This window comes from Gymnoscopelus braueri (assembly GCF_963280865.1).
Source record: "Gymnoscopelus braueri genome assembly, chromosome: 5".
In the NCBI taxonomy this organism is placed as follows: Eukaryota; Metazoa; Chordata; class Actinopteri; order Myctophiformes; family Myctophidae; genus Gymnoscopelus; species Gymnoscopelus braueri.
This window is the reverse complement of record NC_137606.1, coordinates 24,836,114-24,853,898: the sequence shown is the minus strand read 5'-3', so window position 1 is coordinate 24,853,898 and position 17,785 is coordinate 24,836,114. Positions and strand designations below refer to the sequence as shown.

At 40.1% G+C, this 17,785-nt stretch overlaps 2 protein-coding genes across 2 annotated transcripts; one reads left to right on the top strand and one right to left on the bottom strand.

Moving 5' to 3' along the window:
* Window positions 1-7,918: 7,918 nt before the first annotated feature.
* On the top strand, window positions 7,919-10,347 carry olfcn1 (olfactory receptor C family, n1; the record flags this gene model as incomplete). The annotated part of the gene is given in 5 exon segments (XM_080429139.1): window positions 7,919-8,266; window positions 8,270-8,725; window positions 8,831-9,052; window positions 9,196-9,319; window positions 9,449-10,347. Coding segments are annotated over 5 exon segments (2,049 nt in total).
* A 1,867-nt stretch (window positions 10,348-12,214) lies between these two features.
* On the bottom strand, window positions 12,215-17,785 carry LOC308085828 (extracellular calcium-sensing receptor-like; the record flags this gene model as incomplete). The annotated part of the gene is made up of 7 exons (XM_080429138.1): window positions 12,215-12,637; window positions 13,128-13,600; window positions 13,933-14,056; window positions 14,777-14,998; window positions 15,499-16,044; window positions 16,587-16,874; window positions 17,453-17,785. The coding sequence occupies 7 exons, from the start codon at window positions 17,783-17,785 to the stop codon at window positions 12,215-12,217; spliced, it is 2,409 nt and encodes an 802-aa protein (XP_080285264.1).

Genomic DNA, 17,785 nt, shown 5'->3' with positions numbered 1-17,785 from the left:
ACATTCTGATAGTAATCATTGTTATAGAGTGTTTGTTCACAAACATGGGTCTCCACATCTATCCAGCTCTTTCGAAAAAAGAACAAATATTTTCAGGTCGGGACCAATTTTAGTCAGGAGAGAGAATTCAGCATACACCACTACGTTCTTTAAGATCTGATGCCATTTAGTACCAGCCAGGCCTAGTATCCTGATACCAACACCAATACGAAAAAGGTGTCATATTTTCTTATATTGAAATAAGTATTACTGTGCGTGTGCCAATGATCAGACTCCTCTCTGTGATTTCTGTTTCATAAAAGCAAAAACAACAGCTCATCAATTAGGCCTGCCCTTAAAGGGATATTTCACTTTCAAAAAAACTTTTGGTCATTTTATCGTCTACTGAGGCTTTTGTGAGCCCCCCAGACAGTTTATACGTTGCTTGATTCAGTATTTAGATATGTGATATTAATTTTATCAGACACCCCCCCCTTCCTATGCAAACCCTTTATAACTTCAAACTCCATTTTAACCATGTTAGATTCATCAAAAACACCCGTCCTTGGTGCTGGTGACTCATCTTGCCCTCCCAATATGTGAGGGGGCCGTGTTTTTTCGATTACTTTTTTCATTTATTTAATAAATGATTGTTATTGTATTAAATTGTTTTCATTTTCCCAAAAATATATTAAAAACAAATGAAAAAAGTAATTGAAAAAACACGGTCTCCTCACGTATTAGAAGGACAATATCATTCACTTAAGTTAAAGTGAAATATCCCTTTAAGTGTGATGTTTTGACTGCGTGTGACTTAGTAGGCATGCGTGTGTGTGTGTGTGTGTGTGTGTGTGTGTGTGTGTGTTGTCGGGTGATTGTCGGGTCTCTTCTCTACATGTAAAGTGTCTTGAGACAACTTGTTGTGATTTGACACTTTAATAAAATTGAATTGAATTGAAGTGTGTGTGTGTGTGTGTGTGTGTGTGTGTGTGTGTGTGTGTGTGTGTGTGTGTGTGTGTGTGTGTGTGTGTGTGTGTGTGTGTGTGTGTGTGTGTGTGTGTGTGTAAAGGAGGGAGACGGCAGAAGAAGTACCGTAGTTCCGATCCAATGTTATTTTGTCAGTCATTAGATATACATACATGTTCATAAGAAAAAATATAAAATGTAAATAAACCCTTGGTATCGATATTTAAATATATACATTTTTTTTTTTACCAAAACATATAATTAGTTACAGCAGCTTTAGTAGGTAACTGTTGACCCAACTCTGTCCACTCTTCCTAAATTATGCTATGTTGCACGGTGTCGAGCACCAAAAATAGCAGATCTACATCACAATGCGCTGTGTGAGCTTGTAGATCGGCTATTTTTGGTACGCAACACTACGCTACGATCAAGTATAAATCCGGCTTTAGTGCATAAGCACTCTCTGATCTGTCAAAAAGCTCCACTCTCCTTGCTCCCCAGACATCCTATCATTCTGTGGTGAGGGAACATGTGAAAATCTGTCAACTGATTACAACCATTCCCAGTGCATTTTTGTGGTCAAGAGCTCTCTTGGAACTTGATATCAGTGTTCATTTTGGCAGCTAATTCAGTTACTCTTATTAGTTTTAGTCACATTTTAGTAATTTCTATCCTTGATCGTTTTAGTCTAGTAGTTAGTAGTTATGCACTTTTCAGTCCAGTTTTAGTCATTACTATTACTGTACTGTACTGTTTTGTTTTGGACGAGACATACTGTATAGACACAAAGGCTGCAACTAACGATTATTTCCATAATCTACTGATCGGGCGATTATATACGGTTCATCAAATAATCGGATTATGGCACTTATTTAGCAATTACCTTAGAATTTTTGGTTGTCAGGCATGTTCTAACTAACAATAAAGATGAATAATTAATTAAAAGGTATATGTTATACAATTTTATTCAGCTGCCTATTAGGCTACTACTACTCATAAAATACATAAATAAAAATCAAAATAAATAAAAGCCACCTATTGTACTCTCTCTTCTTCTGACTGCGTGATTTGATTTAAAAACAACAACCTATTTATCAGACCAAAGGGTAACAGTATCTTTTTTTTATTCAAATGTCATTAAAAAATATTCATTCAAGCTTTAATGTTAATGTACAGTAAACTAGGTTCAATTCACATTGCAGTTTGTAGATCCTGTATAGATACTGATACTGTAGTTAAATGCTATTTAATGATCAGTGCCCGGATCCGGTGTACAGCCCGTCTACCGAATCCGGTCATCACGCACTCAACGTTTTCCGCTTCCATTTTGACTCTTGAACTCATTTTCAACATTGAACTATGTCTTTAATACACCTTAGAGCTGTTGTGTCGAAATAAGAAAGAAGTCCCCCACCCTTCTATGTTGCCTAGAACTGGATAATTGATTGAGGTCATGTGATCAGCGACATACGCACTGTACTTTTGGCTGAGGGGGCGGAGCCAAAAGTACACCCTGCGTATGTCACTGATCACATGACCTCAATCAATTATCCAGTTCTAGAAGGGGGGGGGACTATTTTCTTATTTCCACACAACAGCTCTAAGGTGTATTAAAGACAGTTCAAAGTTGAAAATGAGTGGTATTTCCCTTTAACAAGGCAACGAGCCGATCTATTGCATAATGCAACGTGCCTGCTCATCAAATGCTCTCGTATTGTGGACTTACTCCCATGACAAGCAACGTCCATCTTACATCGCAGGTAATCCTTTTCGTTACGATGTTGCTGGTGAAACGCTCTCGGTAACCGTAATTTGTGCATAGGGCACCGTCATATTTGTTTTCAACTTTGCTTCGCGGTCGTTATTGCGCATGAGCAACTCGGCAGATTGTAAGGGAAGCGAGAAGGTTCACTCCTCCTTAGCTTAGCCACGGCTAGCACTGTAAAAAACAGTGTTTAAGTGGTAAAACAGCTGCTATTGGTTAGTATAGTAAAAACATCGGTGCGAGAGAGAGAGAAAGAAAGAAAGAATAATGGCCATGAGGAATAGGCCAACATAGACAGAGGAGGTGTTGCCACCAAGCCAGTCATGAACACATATCAGCCATCCTGTCACAGATCACAACCTTCAACAGCAGCCACAACACAGCAGATACAGACTATAGATCCACATCAGTCTTCAATTCCAAATGAACATTTGGAATTGATGACTGTTGTGTCAAAGCTCAAAACCTCGATCTTGAACTTAAAAGCAAACACACATAGGATAATTGAAGTGACCAAGAGAGAACATACAAACTGTAGATTCACATCAGCATTCCAGAGCCAGAAACGTCAATGAAGATGATGGACCATTGGGTCCCAAAATGACAGCAATAGTACAACAGCTTGAATCACATTAGTATACAACATATAATATATATATATATATATAACACAAGCAGCAGCAGCAGCAGCCAAATAAAATAGTTCCTACCTTGAGCCGTCTTCTACTTGACTTCATCAGTTGTGTGAGAGATGGGTCAAACTTTGGAACCCATGGAAAGAACCCATCTCTAGTTCATCCCGGATGAGCCCTGCAACGGCATCTCTAGTCACATCGACCCACCATACATCTGGCTAGCTCGCCAGTACTTTCCTCCCCTGCTGCTCCCGGTGTTATTGGCAGTGAGAGACCAACCCCATTCTCCCGGCGGCCATCTTCTCATTCACGCTTGAGTTTTTTGCACGGAAGAAACGGACAATATAATTTTTTTAAAGAACACATGGTTCTCTATGACCTCATGCACACCGGCTCCGAATTTGCCGTGGCAAGTGGCTGCGGCGGTGCGTTTTTTTTCCCAATCAAACCCATTTCGATTTGTGCGTCTTTTCACATGCGGTAAAAACTGATTGACCAATCGCAACATGTCTGCAAAGGCCTTTAGGCATTGCAGTAGTCTAGCCTAGACAAAATTAAAGCATTTATTTTGTCCTCACTATCTGGTGGTATTTTTAAACATGCACACATTATAAAAGACCTAGAAATCTGACTAGGGTATGCCTTGAAATAAATTGAGAGATTAAATAGAAATCTAGATGTATTCAGGTTGTAATATTCCAATATCACTTTTAATAAAACAATCATTGGTAAACAGTTAAGTATGAGGTTTCATACAAGTATATGTGGTGCTGTAATAAAACAATAAAGGTACATAGGAGTCACACAGCTAGCCTTAGATGCTATAATAATAATAATAACAATAATAACTTTTCGGTTTCATGAATGGGCTGTCAAGGGTTGGTATTAATTGCAACTTAGATACAGATAGCATTTTAGCATCGAAGCACACACACACACACACACACACACACACACACACACACACACACACACACACACACACACACACACACACACACACACACAAACTCACCTGGAGAATAAACACAGTTGGAAAGAAAACAACAACACTGTCTGACAGCAATCTGGGAACACCTTCTGTAAATGTATTTAGCCTCTGGGGACACCACCTCCTTTTTTGTGTAGAAACAGGAACTCAGTTTGACTCCTCCCCTTTTTTAGTCCACTTCCTTCCGAGTGTTTTGTGTATATTCCTATTTCCTCACAACATGTTAAAGTCAGTAGTGCTGACAGAATCTGTCTTGAGAGATTACACTGACAGTGAAAACTCTACACAACTTCCATGAGGTGGAATGTCTTTCACTTTCAAACATAACCGAGCTTGTAATGGAGACCTCTCGAGTCTGTTTGCAGGAAGAGAAGAGGGCGGTGCAACCGGACAAGTTTAAAGAGCTTGCGCGTGAAGCCTGCTTAGGGAGTGTCTACCAATAACCTGTATTCACAGAGTGTCTACTTTCAAGGGACCGACCAACACATTATTTTGTGCTGTTTTGCATTTTTCTGTTTTGTTTTGAAGACTATTGCCCCTTTGAATGTTGCCCCCAGATGTTAAGCAAGCACACTTTAGAAGCCTGCTTAGGTAGTGTCTACCAATAACCTGCATTCACAGAGTGTATACTTTCAAGGGACTACATTATTTTGTAATGTTCTGCATGTTTCTGTTTTGTTTTGAAGACTATTGCCCTTTTGAATGTTGCCCCCAGATGTTAAGCAAGCACACTTTAGATGAATGAATAACAAGAGAAATACTTTGTTCAAATTGTATAATGTTTGTTCAATTGTAGGCTACCAAACAACAAGAATACAGTCGAAGTGAAATTATACAAAAAGAAACGTCACACTATACAGTACGTGCACACCATTCAAAGTAAAAGGGTGACAGAAAAGAACATGGCGGCCGCGTCCTTTGAGTTCAATTAGTTAGGGAATTTTAGCAAAATATTTGGACCATCTGTGAAAAAATTTACTACCAATAGCTTTCTTCACCAATGTGTTCTTATAGGTGTCTAGAATCACCTCTCAAAAAGTGCAACCCCAAATCCTCGTGGAAAATCCTGGAGAGCCAATCAAAGTTAAGGAGCCCAGAGGGCTTGGGTGAAAAATATGAAAAGAAATAAAAGTCTTGTGAGGTGTCTAACTAGGGGTTTTCAGGGGTGCTGAATCCATTCCAACCATTATTTTTGAGTAAAAATGTCTCCCTGGCCATCTAATATTGGTATATTGGTTATTGTTAGTGTATAATCAGTGTATAATCAATGGTAGGGGATTGGGGTGTTGAATTGATTCTATTTTGAAAAATAAAATAAGAAAATATTGCTAAACACTTGATAAGAGTGTACACCTACTGTGCACATGCTCAGTGGGATACACTGTCTGCATGTGGGGAAGGAGCGGGAGTGTTGCATCCTGGCAAATATGTCTGGACGATTTTAAGGTACGGTAGTTTATCTACTTTTTGGCATTTATTTTCCTCTGCTTGCAAAACTTTTGATTACTGTGAATTTAGATGTGAATTTTGTCTAGCCTATTGCTTACATTGAACAATCATTAGTTAAACAATCATGACACTTGTCTTTTAGTAGACAACATGGAAGAGGATTCTGTAGCTTGTGGCTTAAGGTGCTTCATCTGTGGTGGTCCTGAGACTGAGATTCAAAAGCTCTCAAAAGTCACCCAAAAAGGCTATGCACAGATGTTGTCTTATTCTGAGAGTGTGGATGATGCAGCATTAATCAGAAGACTACATGAGGACTGGAAAAACTGAGATGACCCCAAACTAAGATACCATTTGGAATGCAAAACCGAGCTATACAGTCGTGCAAGAGGTATATCCACTGGAAATCGTACGTTTTTTTCAATGTGATGAAAGTTGCCACTTGCAGATTTCAATCCTATTCTATGTTGTGAGTGACATCATAATTTAATAAAAACTTTAAACATAATCTATTCTTTAGAGCAAGATGAGCAAGACCAACGGCCAGACAGGAAGAAAAGAAGTAGTTCAAGTGCTAGCTGGCACACTTGATCTACCATAATACTTGCATCCTTTGCAATGAAGGTATCAATGCTGGCACATTGAAAAGAAACCCTGGTAAGTCTTTTGTATGTAAGATTCAAATGAATTTTGATAATCGTTTTTCTTGCTCCTCATTGTAGGCTTCCACTCAAAGTAGAATAATTTAATCATGCACATACTGTATGTGGCTACCTTTTATCCAGACAGAGCTCGGCAGTTGTATCGTGCACCTGATAATGTCTACCAGGACCAACTGAAAAGGAGTTTGATGCAGAAAGCAAAGCGACGAGGTGATGACTGGGGACGTGAAGTCGCTGGTGGGGGAGTTGGTGGGTAGTTGGTGGGTAGAGTGTATGGGGGGATTATGTTGGGGTGGGGGAGGGGGGGTTGGCAGTGTGTGAGTGTGTGTGTGTGTGTGTGTGTGTGGGGGGGGGGTGGTCCAATCGCCCGCAGGGCACTTTTTTCTATGTAATGGAAATTATAAGTGAGGCCGGATGTGGGTAGGAAGTGTATGTTGTGCCAACCTTGGCAATCCAAGTTGTGTGTACCTCATGGGAGCTGGTACAAGCATTTATCAACTGAGCACATTTCTGCCTGCAACAGTCATTTGGCCTGACCACACTCACACAATGCTAGGTAAACATGTACTGTATGTGCTAGAGGGGGGAATGCTGTTCTCTCTGTCTGTATTATATCTGAACATATCAGGCTGTGAACTGCAAGGCAGATTTGGCATGTCTACTTTGTTCAAGACAGGAGATATAATGATTGGGGGAATTTTCCCTATTTTCAACAAACAAGTGAGCATTACTTCTACATTTGAGAGAGAGCCATCTGAAGTAAAGTGTGTGGGGTGAGTAGATTCTTAAATCTTCCCTCCATACTGCACTGTGCATAGGCTCTGTTACTGTACATAAAATAAAAACCAACACACTGTTACTACTGAATCTACCATAAACCTTTATAGATTTGACCTGCGAGCTTTTCGCTGGACCCAAGTGATGATATTTGCAATTGAAGAAATCAAGAAAGACCACACTCTCCTTCCAAATATTTCCCTTGGATATAGTATCCTGAACTCATGCGCATCTCCTACCAACACTTTACGTGCTGGCTTAACATTAATGAGTAGGGCAGAGGAGCGAGGATCAACGTCCTCATGTCCTCCAGCTATATCTGCTCTGATAGCAGAGTCAGGATCATCTCAGTCTTTGGCTCTGGCTGTAACCCTTGGGCCATTCAGAGTACCATTGGTAAGGAAATGTCCCCAAAAATATAGCTGATTAAAGGAAATACATGAGTTGTAAAAACGTTTTCTTTTATATTGGGTTTTTGGAATAATGCTACACAGTCAATAATATTATACTGTATATTCTTCTTAATTCATTGTCAATTACTTAAATTGACTAGTTAATATTTTTCTTGCCTTGTTTAGCCTAGTGATCTCTTTTATTTCTTTGCAGGTCAGTTACTTCTTAGCCTCGATCTCCAGGCTTTTATTGCTTAGTTTTGCTAAAAAATAAAAGCCTGGCCCAACCATAGCCTGTACTGGGTATGAGGAAGTGTTTCATTTCCCAACCAACCAGAGTGCAGTGGGCGTCGCTCGTAATACCCAGTGACTACTACCAAGCTAAGGCTTTAGCTGCTCTGGTCAAGCATTTTGGCTGGACTTGGATTGGGGCCATACAATCAGACAATGACTATGGGCGGAATGGGACTATGGGTGGAACCAAAGAGGTGAATAAGCTGGGTGTTTGCATTGCATTTGTTGGAACTGTTCTACGGACATACAAAAGGGATAAAATACTGGATGTTGTGGAAATGATCAAACAGTCTACTGTGAAAGTCATCCTGGCATTTGTTCCAGAGGGGGATCTTTACCCGCTGATAAAGGAGATTGTGTGAAACAGAGGCATTCAGTGGATTGCCAGTGAAGCCTGGGTAACCGCCGCACGGCCTTCCACACCTCATATTTACCGCTCTTTTGGCGGCGCGATAGGGTTTGTGGTTCCGAAAATGGCCATCCCGACACTAAGACCATTTCTTACAGGTATTAACCCTTACACTGAAACTGATGCAGCATTTATACGGGATTTCTGGGAGAAAATGACAGGCTGTAGACCTCCTTTACCCGGAGATCTCCCTGGGAAAGAAGCAAGAAGTAGCATTTGCACTGGAAACGAGTCACTAACAAATTCTCAGAATGTATTCTTCAATGTCTCACATCTTAGGGTATCCTATAATGTCTATAAGGCCGTTTACGCGATTGCACATGCGCTTCACAATTTGGTATTTTGTCAGCCTGCTGGTGCAGAACCTGTGAGACCATGTTTGGAGATATCACAGATTCAGCCGAGAATGGTGAGACACACAAACTGGGTGATCAATAGCACTGTACTAATGTAAACATGCTCTGTATCAGACCTTATCCCTCCTGTCTCTCTGATACCTCCTTTTTTTTTTTAGGTCAGTGATCACTTGCAGAAGGTACGATTTACAAATAAATTTGGGGAGACTGTGTTTTTTGACCGGGATGGAGATCCCCCAGCATCTTATGAAATGATTAACTGGCAGCTGATAGATGGACAGGTGCAGCATGTAACAGTGGGCTACTTTGCTTCTGTTGCTAATGATGTTTATAAGCTGGGAATCCAGGAGGACAACATAGTGTGGAGGACAGGGAAAATGGTAAAAAATATATATATATATATATGACAGATTTTTTCATGCGCACAAAAATGTATTAACTATAATTTAACTAATTATAGTGCCCCAGTCTTTTATGATTCACATTTAAAATCTCTCTTTTTTTTCTCTCTCTTTTCTTTCAGGTCTCAAAATCTGTATGTTCTAATATTTGTCCAGTGGGAACCAGGAAAGTTCAAATCAAGGGAAAACCTGTGTGCTGTTTTGACTGTGTATCATGTCCTGATGGAACCACAGCCAACTTAACAGGTAGACTATAATCATTTTTGGAAAGCAAGTTATTCTTGTATTGCATATTTCCCATAAATCAAATAACCTATTTTCCTGCATTCCTTATTTGTTTACATACTGTATGTCTCTATGGTCCATATACTGTAGGTGCAGCAGAGTGTACACCTTGCCCAGACGAATACTGGTCCAATGAAAAGAGAGACAAGTGCATTCTTAAAACCATTGAGTTCTTGTCCTATAAAGAGCCAATGGGAATAGCCCTTTCTGTGGTGTCCCTAGCAGGAGCCTGTCTGTCATTAGCCACTATGATGGTCTTTGTCCATTACAGAGAAACCCCTGTAATAAAGGCCAGTAACTCAGAGCTTAGTTGTCTGTTGTTATTTTCTCTTTTCATGTGTTTTCTCTGTCCCCTCACCTTTATTGGGAGACTCGCAGTCTGGACGTGCATGCTTCGTCACACAGCATTTGGGGTGACCTTTGCACTCTGTATGTCTTGCATCTTGGGGAAGACTATTGTAGTGGTGACAGCTTTCAAAGCCAACCGTCCCGGTAATAATATGGCAGAAAAGTTTGGTCCTGCCCAGCAGAGAATAATAGTTTGCTCTTGCACTTTGGTTCAGGTAGTTATATGCCTGCTCTGGCTCAAATTAAACCCTCCTTTCCCAGACATGGTTTTCAGGTATAGCACTAGGAAAATTGTCCTTGAATGTAACACTGGTTCTGAGGCTGCCTTCTATGCAGTATTGGGCTATATAGGGATCCTTGCAGCAATATGTTTGGCACTTGCATTTCTTGCCCGAAACCTTCCCGATAACTTTAATGAAGCCAAATGTATCACCTTCAGCATGCTGATATTCTGCGCTGTGTGGATCACCTTTATCCCAGCTTACGTCAGCTCTCCTGGGAAGTTCACTGTAGCTGTGGAGATATTTGCTATATTGTCCTCTGCATTTGGTTTACTAATTAGTATTTTTGCTCCGAAATGTTACATAATATTAATTAAGCCAGAAAGAAATACAAAAAATCATGTGATGGGGAAAATCTGAACAAACATACAGTATGTTTCATGAGCATTATCTTATATTTTGATATAGTATAAAATACTAATCAACACATTTTCTGCGGTAGACCTCAGTTATTCACATTTTATGTTTGCTCATCTATATGCCTGGCACTTAATCCATAACTGTTGCAATACTGTCCATACATTTATAGTGTGAGGGGGGAACTCTGAATAGGAGAACACTGTGTAACTATACTGTGCATACAAAGTTACAATTTGTTTATTTAAAAAGTTATATTATTGACTTGTATCTGCCCGAATCACTTTGTTCTCAATTGTAAATGAAGTCAATTGCCTTGATAGTGTGATATGTACTACCTGTGATGAGTGATTTTCAGATAAAACAAATTATGCTCATCCATGAAATTCACTACACAAGATTGTATGTGCTATAACTTTGTATACCTTTAGATTTTCATAAATAAATATTTTAAACAAAACATTTTAATGTTTGCATTATTATATCACTAGACCGGTGCCTGTTGGGTACCAGCCCATTCGGGAACGAGTCAAGTTGGGAACAGTGCAAACAGGGAATGCATGCCCCACTCTGTTATGCAATATACTCATTATACCCATTGTGAGAGTAGCCGTTGTGACCGTCTGTCTGTCTGTGTCCCTGGGCCTTTTGTGCCCATATGGAAAAGTCCTGGTGCAGTGGTAAATGTCTGAGGAGAATGTATGGAGAATGTCTGAAGAGTGCAAACTGACTGTGTTGGGTGTGGGGAATTCAACATATGTGGGGAATTCAACATGTGTGGGGAATTTGCCAAATCAAGCTTGAGTTGGGGTTGCCATGGCAATCAATTGGCTCATTTGGGCTATGGCCGAGCCTTTTGTACAACTAAAGGCCCTCGAGTTCGCGGGCCACTACACGGCCCTCACACCTACGACGCACCGCTGATCTGACTGATATGCACATATATGGAAATCTCTGTATCTGTCAGTGCTTGTAACTTTTATGCCGATGCAGTATATGGATAACTCTGTGTTTGTCAGTCCTTGTCCCTTTTATGCCCATATATAGAGATCCTTGATGTCACCAGTATATGCCCATATATGGGCATACTCGCTTTTGTGCCCATATATGGAGCTGTCTAAAATAGATATGACTTACTCAATATCGGGGTGACTTACTCAATATCGGGGTGAAAAAAGCAATCTTTGTTTTCCAATAGGTTCTGTGCATAACTGCAGTCCCACTTGTTTCTGGTTTAAATCTGCTGATTGCACTTATGCACAGAGGCAAAGACGGAGCCTTGAGCCTGTAATCAATGTCTTTCAAAGCGCCAAAACCACTGATTGGCCAACATCTATTAGATTGAGGCCTTTACATGAGCGCATATACTGCAAGGACAAGGACAATTATTTATTGTACATTATTTTCTTTATTTGTGACTTCATACATACATACATACATACATGCTAGGGCTTTCACGACTAGAGATTTTTACTGGTCGACTACTGGTTGAATGTTTTTTTTATCAACTATTCGACTAGTTGTCGAATAGTTGATAACAAAATTAATAATAATAAAATAAAATAACGTTTTTCCATCGTTTTAATGCCATTAGTATATTATTATCGTCCTGCCTTTATTTTTTATCAAAAGGGGGTCAAAAGTATGCCCCCCCTTTAAAAAACAAAAAAGGTAAATATCGACTAGTCGACTACCACTGGGTCAAATTAGTTGACCAGTAAAAATCTCTAGTCGTGAAAGCCCTATCGACTAGTACCAACAAGGTCGACTAGTGGTTATACTAGTCGACTAGTCGACTAATTGGTGAAAGCCCTAATACATACATACATAATGGTACATACATATGATACATACATAAATACATACATTTTCACTTGCGCATCATATTTTTCTTACTGTTTTGTTCTGGTTTCAGAATTATAATGTAGCACTTAGGTGCAAAGATACAAAAGAGAAGGCCAAAAGCTGAGGCAAGAATGGCAAAAATATGAACAGCTACAGTGTATTTGCCAGCTGTGCTCACATAGACTGGAATAAACGTAATCCACACAGCAAAGAATATCAGCATGCTGAAGGTGATGAACTTGGCCTCGTTAAAATTGTCCGGTAACGTCCGGGCCAAAAAGGCCATGAGGAAGCACATACAAGCCAGCAGCCCAATGTAACCTAGAACACACCAGAAGCCAACCTCTGAGCCGGTAGCACACTCAATGATGATGGTGGCGCTGACGTGACCTGTGTTATGGTTGGCATAAGGTGGACTGGTGAGCAGCCAGATAAGACAAATTAACCCCTGAGTGGTGGGAAGATGACAGAACATTTTTATTAGTATGATTGAAAAAGGTTTCATTATTTAACCACATTACATCATCGCTGTCGGGCAGACATCTTTAATCTCCATAGTTCATAGTTTTTTCATACATAATTGATTGTCTATTTTATACTTTGTTATATGACATTGCCATGCGAAAGTATAGCGAAAACAGCACATCTTCAAGCTCAAAACACATCACAATGTAATGTGCTATTTTTGCTATGTTTGAAAGATTTGGAAAAAATATATTTGTAATCAAATATTTAACGATGAAAACAAGAGCTTGTAGCTAAATAATAACTGCACTAGATCCATTGGGTTTACAGCTTATTTTTTCCATTTTCTGAAATGGAAACGGTTCTCTGAAATGTAACGGTTTTGAACATGCAAGTGTTATGCCCAACAGTATCATTTAGTAAGGTGTTCAAATACAATACAGAGTACATTTTGAAAGGAAATATATTTCTACCTGGACAAGTGTACATATTAATACACTGGCTCTCTGTTGATTGGGTCCAAACCACTTCATGACATCACTTCCTGGCAACGTGGCTCTGAAGGCCATTAGGACAACCATAGTTTTGGCCAGGAGGCAGGAAATGCATAGGGCAAAGCTGATCCCAAAGGCTGGGTAACGGATACGGCAGAGCCAATCAGAGGGCTCACCAATAAACAACAGGCCAATGAGGAAACAAATGGCAAGGAACAGCAGAAGAAAGAAGCTCAGTTCCATGTTGTTGGCCCGTACTAAGGGTGAATCTCTATGTGAGAAAAATATCACCAGGGTGGAGAGAGAGATACAAGCTCCAACGAGAGATACAACACACAGAACAATGCCCATAGGCTCATGATAGGAAAGGAACTCAATAGCCTTTGGGGTGCAGAGATCTTTAGCTTCATTGGGCCATGTGTCCTCTGAGCAACGTGAACAGTCTAAAGAATCTGTTTAAGAAGGAGAAAGAATAGACCTTGTTATTGCAAATCCAGACAGTTCCGAAATATACCAATGACATCATTGGTGGTAATTCCCAACAATATATATATATATATATATATATATATATAGAGAGAGAGAGAGAGAGAGAGAGAGAGAGAGAGAGAGAGAGAGAGAGAGAGAGAGAGAGAGAGAGAGAGAGAGAGAGAGAGGTTAGCTGCTCAATTATAGCTGATCAAGAGATTAGCTGCTCACAGACAGACGGACGGACACACACCCACACACATTGTATACATTTGCTCTTTGAGAAAAGGCTGAAAAAGACTGTTTCAGTACATACCAGTCTTATTGCTGACCTCCCCTTCAGCACAGGTGACACAGTCAAAACAGCAAACAGGTTGTCCCTTCCTCCTGGCTACACGTGTGCCTGGAGGACAGCTGTCACTGCACACAGACTGCACTGCCTGAGAGGCAGAGGTAAGCCACTCAGAAAGACTCTGATTGTATATAGTATGTTGCTCAATCATATACTGGAACTTCACATAATACCACAATTAGATGCATATGAATGTGGCAGTACTGTATATGATAAAGACACAAGTGTGTTCTATACAGTGCAGTATGGTGTTCTGTTTACTCTAACTCCAATAAACAATGTTTTAAAGGAGGAGTTCACCCAAAAAATTACTTATTTTCTATCAATTACACACCCCATGAAGCCTTGATTTCATGGATTTATTTTTGTTTTTGTGGCATTCCTAAGACAATAATTTGATGACCGTGTGTATTTCCGGTAGGAGACACAAATAATCTACTTTGTGTCTCCTACCGGATACATTAGCCGGTAGGAGACGGGAATCAAATTATTAGCTTAGGAATGCGACAAAAACAAAAAAGAATCCATGGATTCAAGGCTTCATAGGGTGTGCAATTGATAGAAAATAAGTCATTTTTTGGGTGAACTCCTCCTTTAAGAGAAAACATATATATCAAAGGTTTTCTGCTGGGAACTAACTCTATGTTGTCATTTGTATGTAAAATGTTCTTGTATGACTAGTCTCTAAACAGCATGTGCTGAATAGTTTCCAAACTAATACAAGCAGATCCCCATATGCATTAATTAAAAGCACATAAAACAGTCTACAAGGGAGGAATGGTCTCAGGCCCCTTTTCAGAGAACACACCTGATGCCCAACAGGCCACTGAATAGCTGTGGCATTTATGACCAAGCTGCGCCCAGAAGCCGATGAAGCATCATAGAAGCCAACTTTGTCCAACTGCAGCGAGCCATCTGGCCCTCTTTGCCAGTTCATGAGGTCATAGAAGGCAATGGGATCACCATTCTCATCAAAGTTAACCTTCTCCCCAAGTGCAGAAAAATTTGCATGTTTCATATAGTAGAAAAGCTGTAGGAAAAAAACGTCATGTCAGTGTACATTCTCCTTAAGACTTGAAGCCGAGTCTCCTAAATCTCAACAGTTTTCTGAAAAACGTATGTTTCTATATCAGTGGTGCTCAATCTTTGTCATGTCAAGGACCCCCAAAATTATATGTATTTGGCTGCGGACCCCCATCAAAATATTTTGTTCCAGGGACCCCCAGAAGCAAAGATTTGAGTTAAAAATGTTCGCTTTAAAAATATATATATTCAAAGATTTGCACACATTTTCACGATTTTTCAAAAATAGCAGATCTACAAGCTCATAGCGCGGCACCGAGTGCCGCGCTACGAGCTTGTATATCTGCTATTTTTGAATAGCCAAAGTGTCAAATAATGCTTTTTAGCTCAAATCTAAAAATGACACAGTTCCAGGTCTTAATGGGTTAATTGCTTTTAATGGGTTAAAAGAGATTCCGAATTTTTGTCTCATTCAGATTTAATTATGTCAATTGAAACCACTCTAACCTGCCACGGTTTAACCTTCTTTGGATCCCCACAAGTGCGATTAAAGAAAGGTCCTTGTCCTGCGATACAGTCACTCATGTCCTGCAGAGCATGGGCCACCAAGTATACCGCCTTGTAGACATTATAAGACACCCTGAGCTGAGTGATATCAGAATAGGTTGAGTAAACATCCTCTAAATCTTCCATCCCGTTGCATGGTTCGCGTTGGTAGCTGCCCCCGTGATTGTGTGCGTTCACGGACCCATTCAGCTTGCAATTAAACGTCTCTTCCCAAAACTCTGTCAGAAATGTTGACTCACGAATGTAAGGTGGTCCAAGTCTAGTCAGATATTCCTTCAGTCCTGGAATTACATCAGCCCGCCGGATGCCAAATCCTAAAGTTCCAGTCAGGAGATCACCAAACTCTTCCCAAAGTGACTTTGCTGTTGCCCAGGCCTCACTGGCAATCCACTGTAAGCCGGTGACATTCCTTCGCCTAATCTCTCTCAAGATGCTTTGGAGCTCAGACTCGGCAGAGAAGTTAAGGATGACCTTAGAGGAAGACCCCTATGCGGAGAAAATTGCTAATAACTTTAAATGATGTACTTTAACATTTGTAGTAATGTAACATAGAAATCTTCAAAGAAATATATTTTAAATCTTAATGGCTCACACGCAGCACTTTATGCCAAATTTATATTTCAGCATGTGAAAACAACCAATGTGTTGCATTTTTTTACTTGAACATATGTTATTTTCGGTCATGATGAAATATAAAATAGATTTAGAGTCTCAACCCTGCACCTATGATCGTATACAGGCTCTGTACATAACTGTAATCACGAAATTTCCCGAAGGTGCCATACTTATTTCCGTTTCCATTTCAGTTTCCCTTTGCTTCGCTTGATTTAGCTTGAGCAGATTAAAACTGAAAACACATGAAGGTATCATAATGTGTTTCCGGTTTAAATTAGCGTCGTGCCCATCAAGCGAAGCTATGGGAAACTGAACTGGAAATGAAAACGGGTAATATTATGTCAACCTGGACAGTGCTATGAAACCAATAACCATAGCACAGTGATGAATGAGTAATAATCACCAACAAGTACCTCAATAACATTGAGTAGGTCATTTAGCGCCTGCCGAGTCAGGACTTGAGGGTAGAAGTGTGTATAGGCAGGACACACATGATACTGTGCTAATTCCTGGAGGAAAAGCTGGATGGCAAACCGTGCATAGTCTGATTCCACCCCTATGACACCCACCCACGTCCAGCCAAAGTAGCTGACCAGCCGGGCTAGGGCTCTGACCTGGAAGGCATCACTGGGCATGGTGCGCATGAATGTGGGGAACTCCCTTTGGTTGCTCAGACAACTGCAAGATGCAAAATAGCTCACCTGGTATGACAGTGAGAATAACAGTTAACCTTTTATTTCAAGAGGGGTCATTTGTACAGACTGCTGTTTAAAGATGAAAGATTGTTGAAGGCATAGCTGAACACGTTTAATGGCTCAATACACTTACTCTAATACAGTGGCAGTCAAAACCTGATACGATTAATCAAAAATAAATATTTTGTCAGTAATAATGTTTGTAAGAAAACAATGTAAATATATTTGTACATCACAATATATTTGTAATACAGTTGTTGCTGTGCTATTGCATAAATATAACACAATTGTGATATTAATAGCCTTATGATTATATATTACAAAATGTGGGCCTGTTCAGAAGGAAATAAATAGCAATGGCCTAGAAGTATCAAATTACAGCAGTACAGATTAACAATACATTAACAAAGTTAAGTTATTACTTAAAAGTAATAAGACCAATGAGTCCAAATGTGGTGATAGTTGAATACTCCATATACCACTGAATATGACATACTGTATATAATGTACTGTAAAGCACAGTATCACACATCAGCTGAAATGTGATGTGAATTCATACAACACTAGAGTTCACATAGCCTCACCAGAGGGATCTGGAAGGAACCCAGAGTTCGTAGCACAGCCATAGACACCCCAGAAGCAGCGTCTCCTATGATAACCGGGGACACAGTCCTGCCTGTGGCGCCACCACAGCCTAAACCTAAACCAGTGCTTCTTAGATCTCTGTCGGTCTTCAGATCCCTGTCTCTCTCTTCTCTCAAGGCTCTGGAATCTCTCTCTGGCTGTCCGTTCACCAGCAGCAGAGCCCCTCTCAGAGACACAGATATGTCATTGCAGCTGTCTCGAATGTGAAAACCCAGCTTCAACTGTGGGAGGAGGTCACTGCGACGGTTGATCTCTTTGATTGCAAAGGTCAT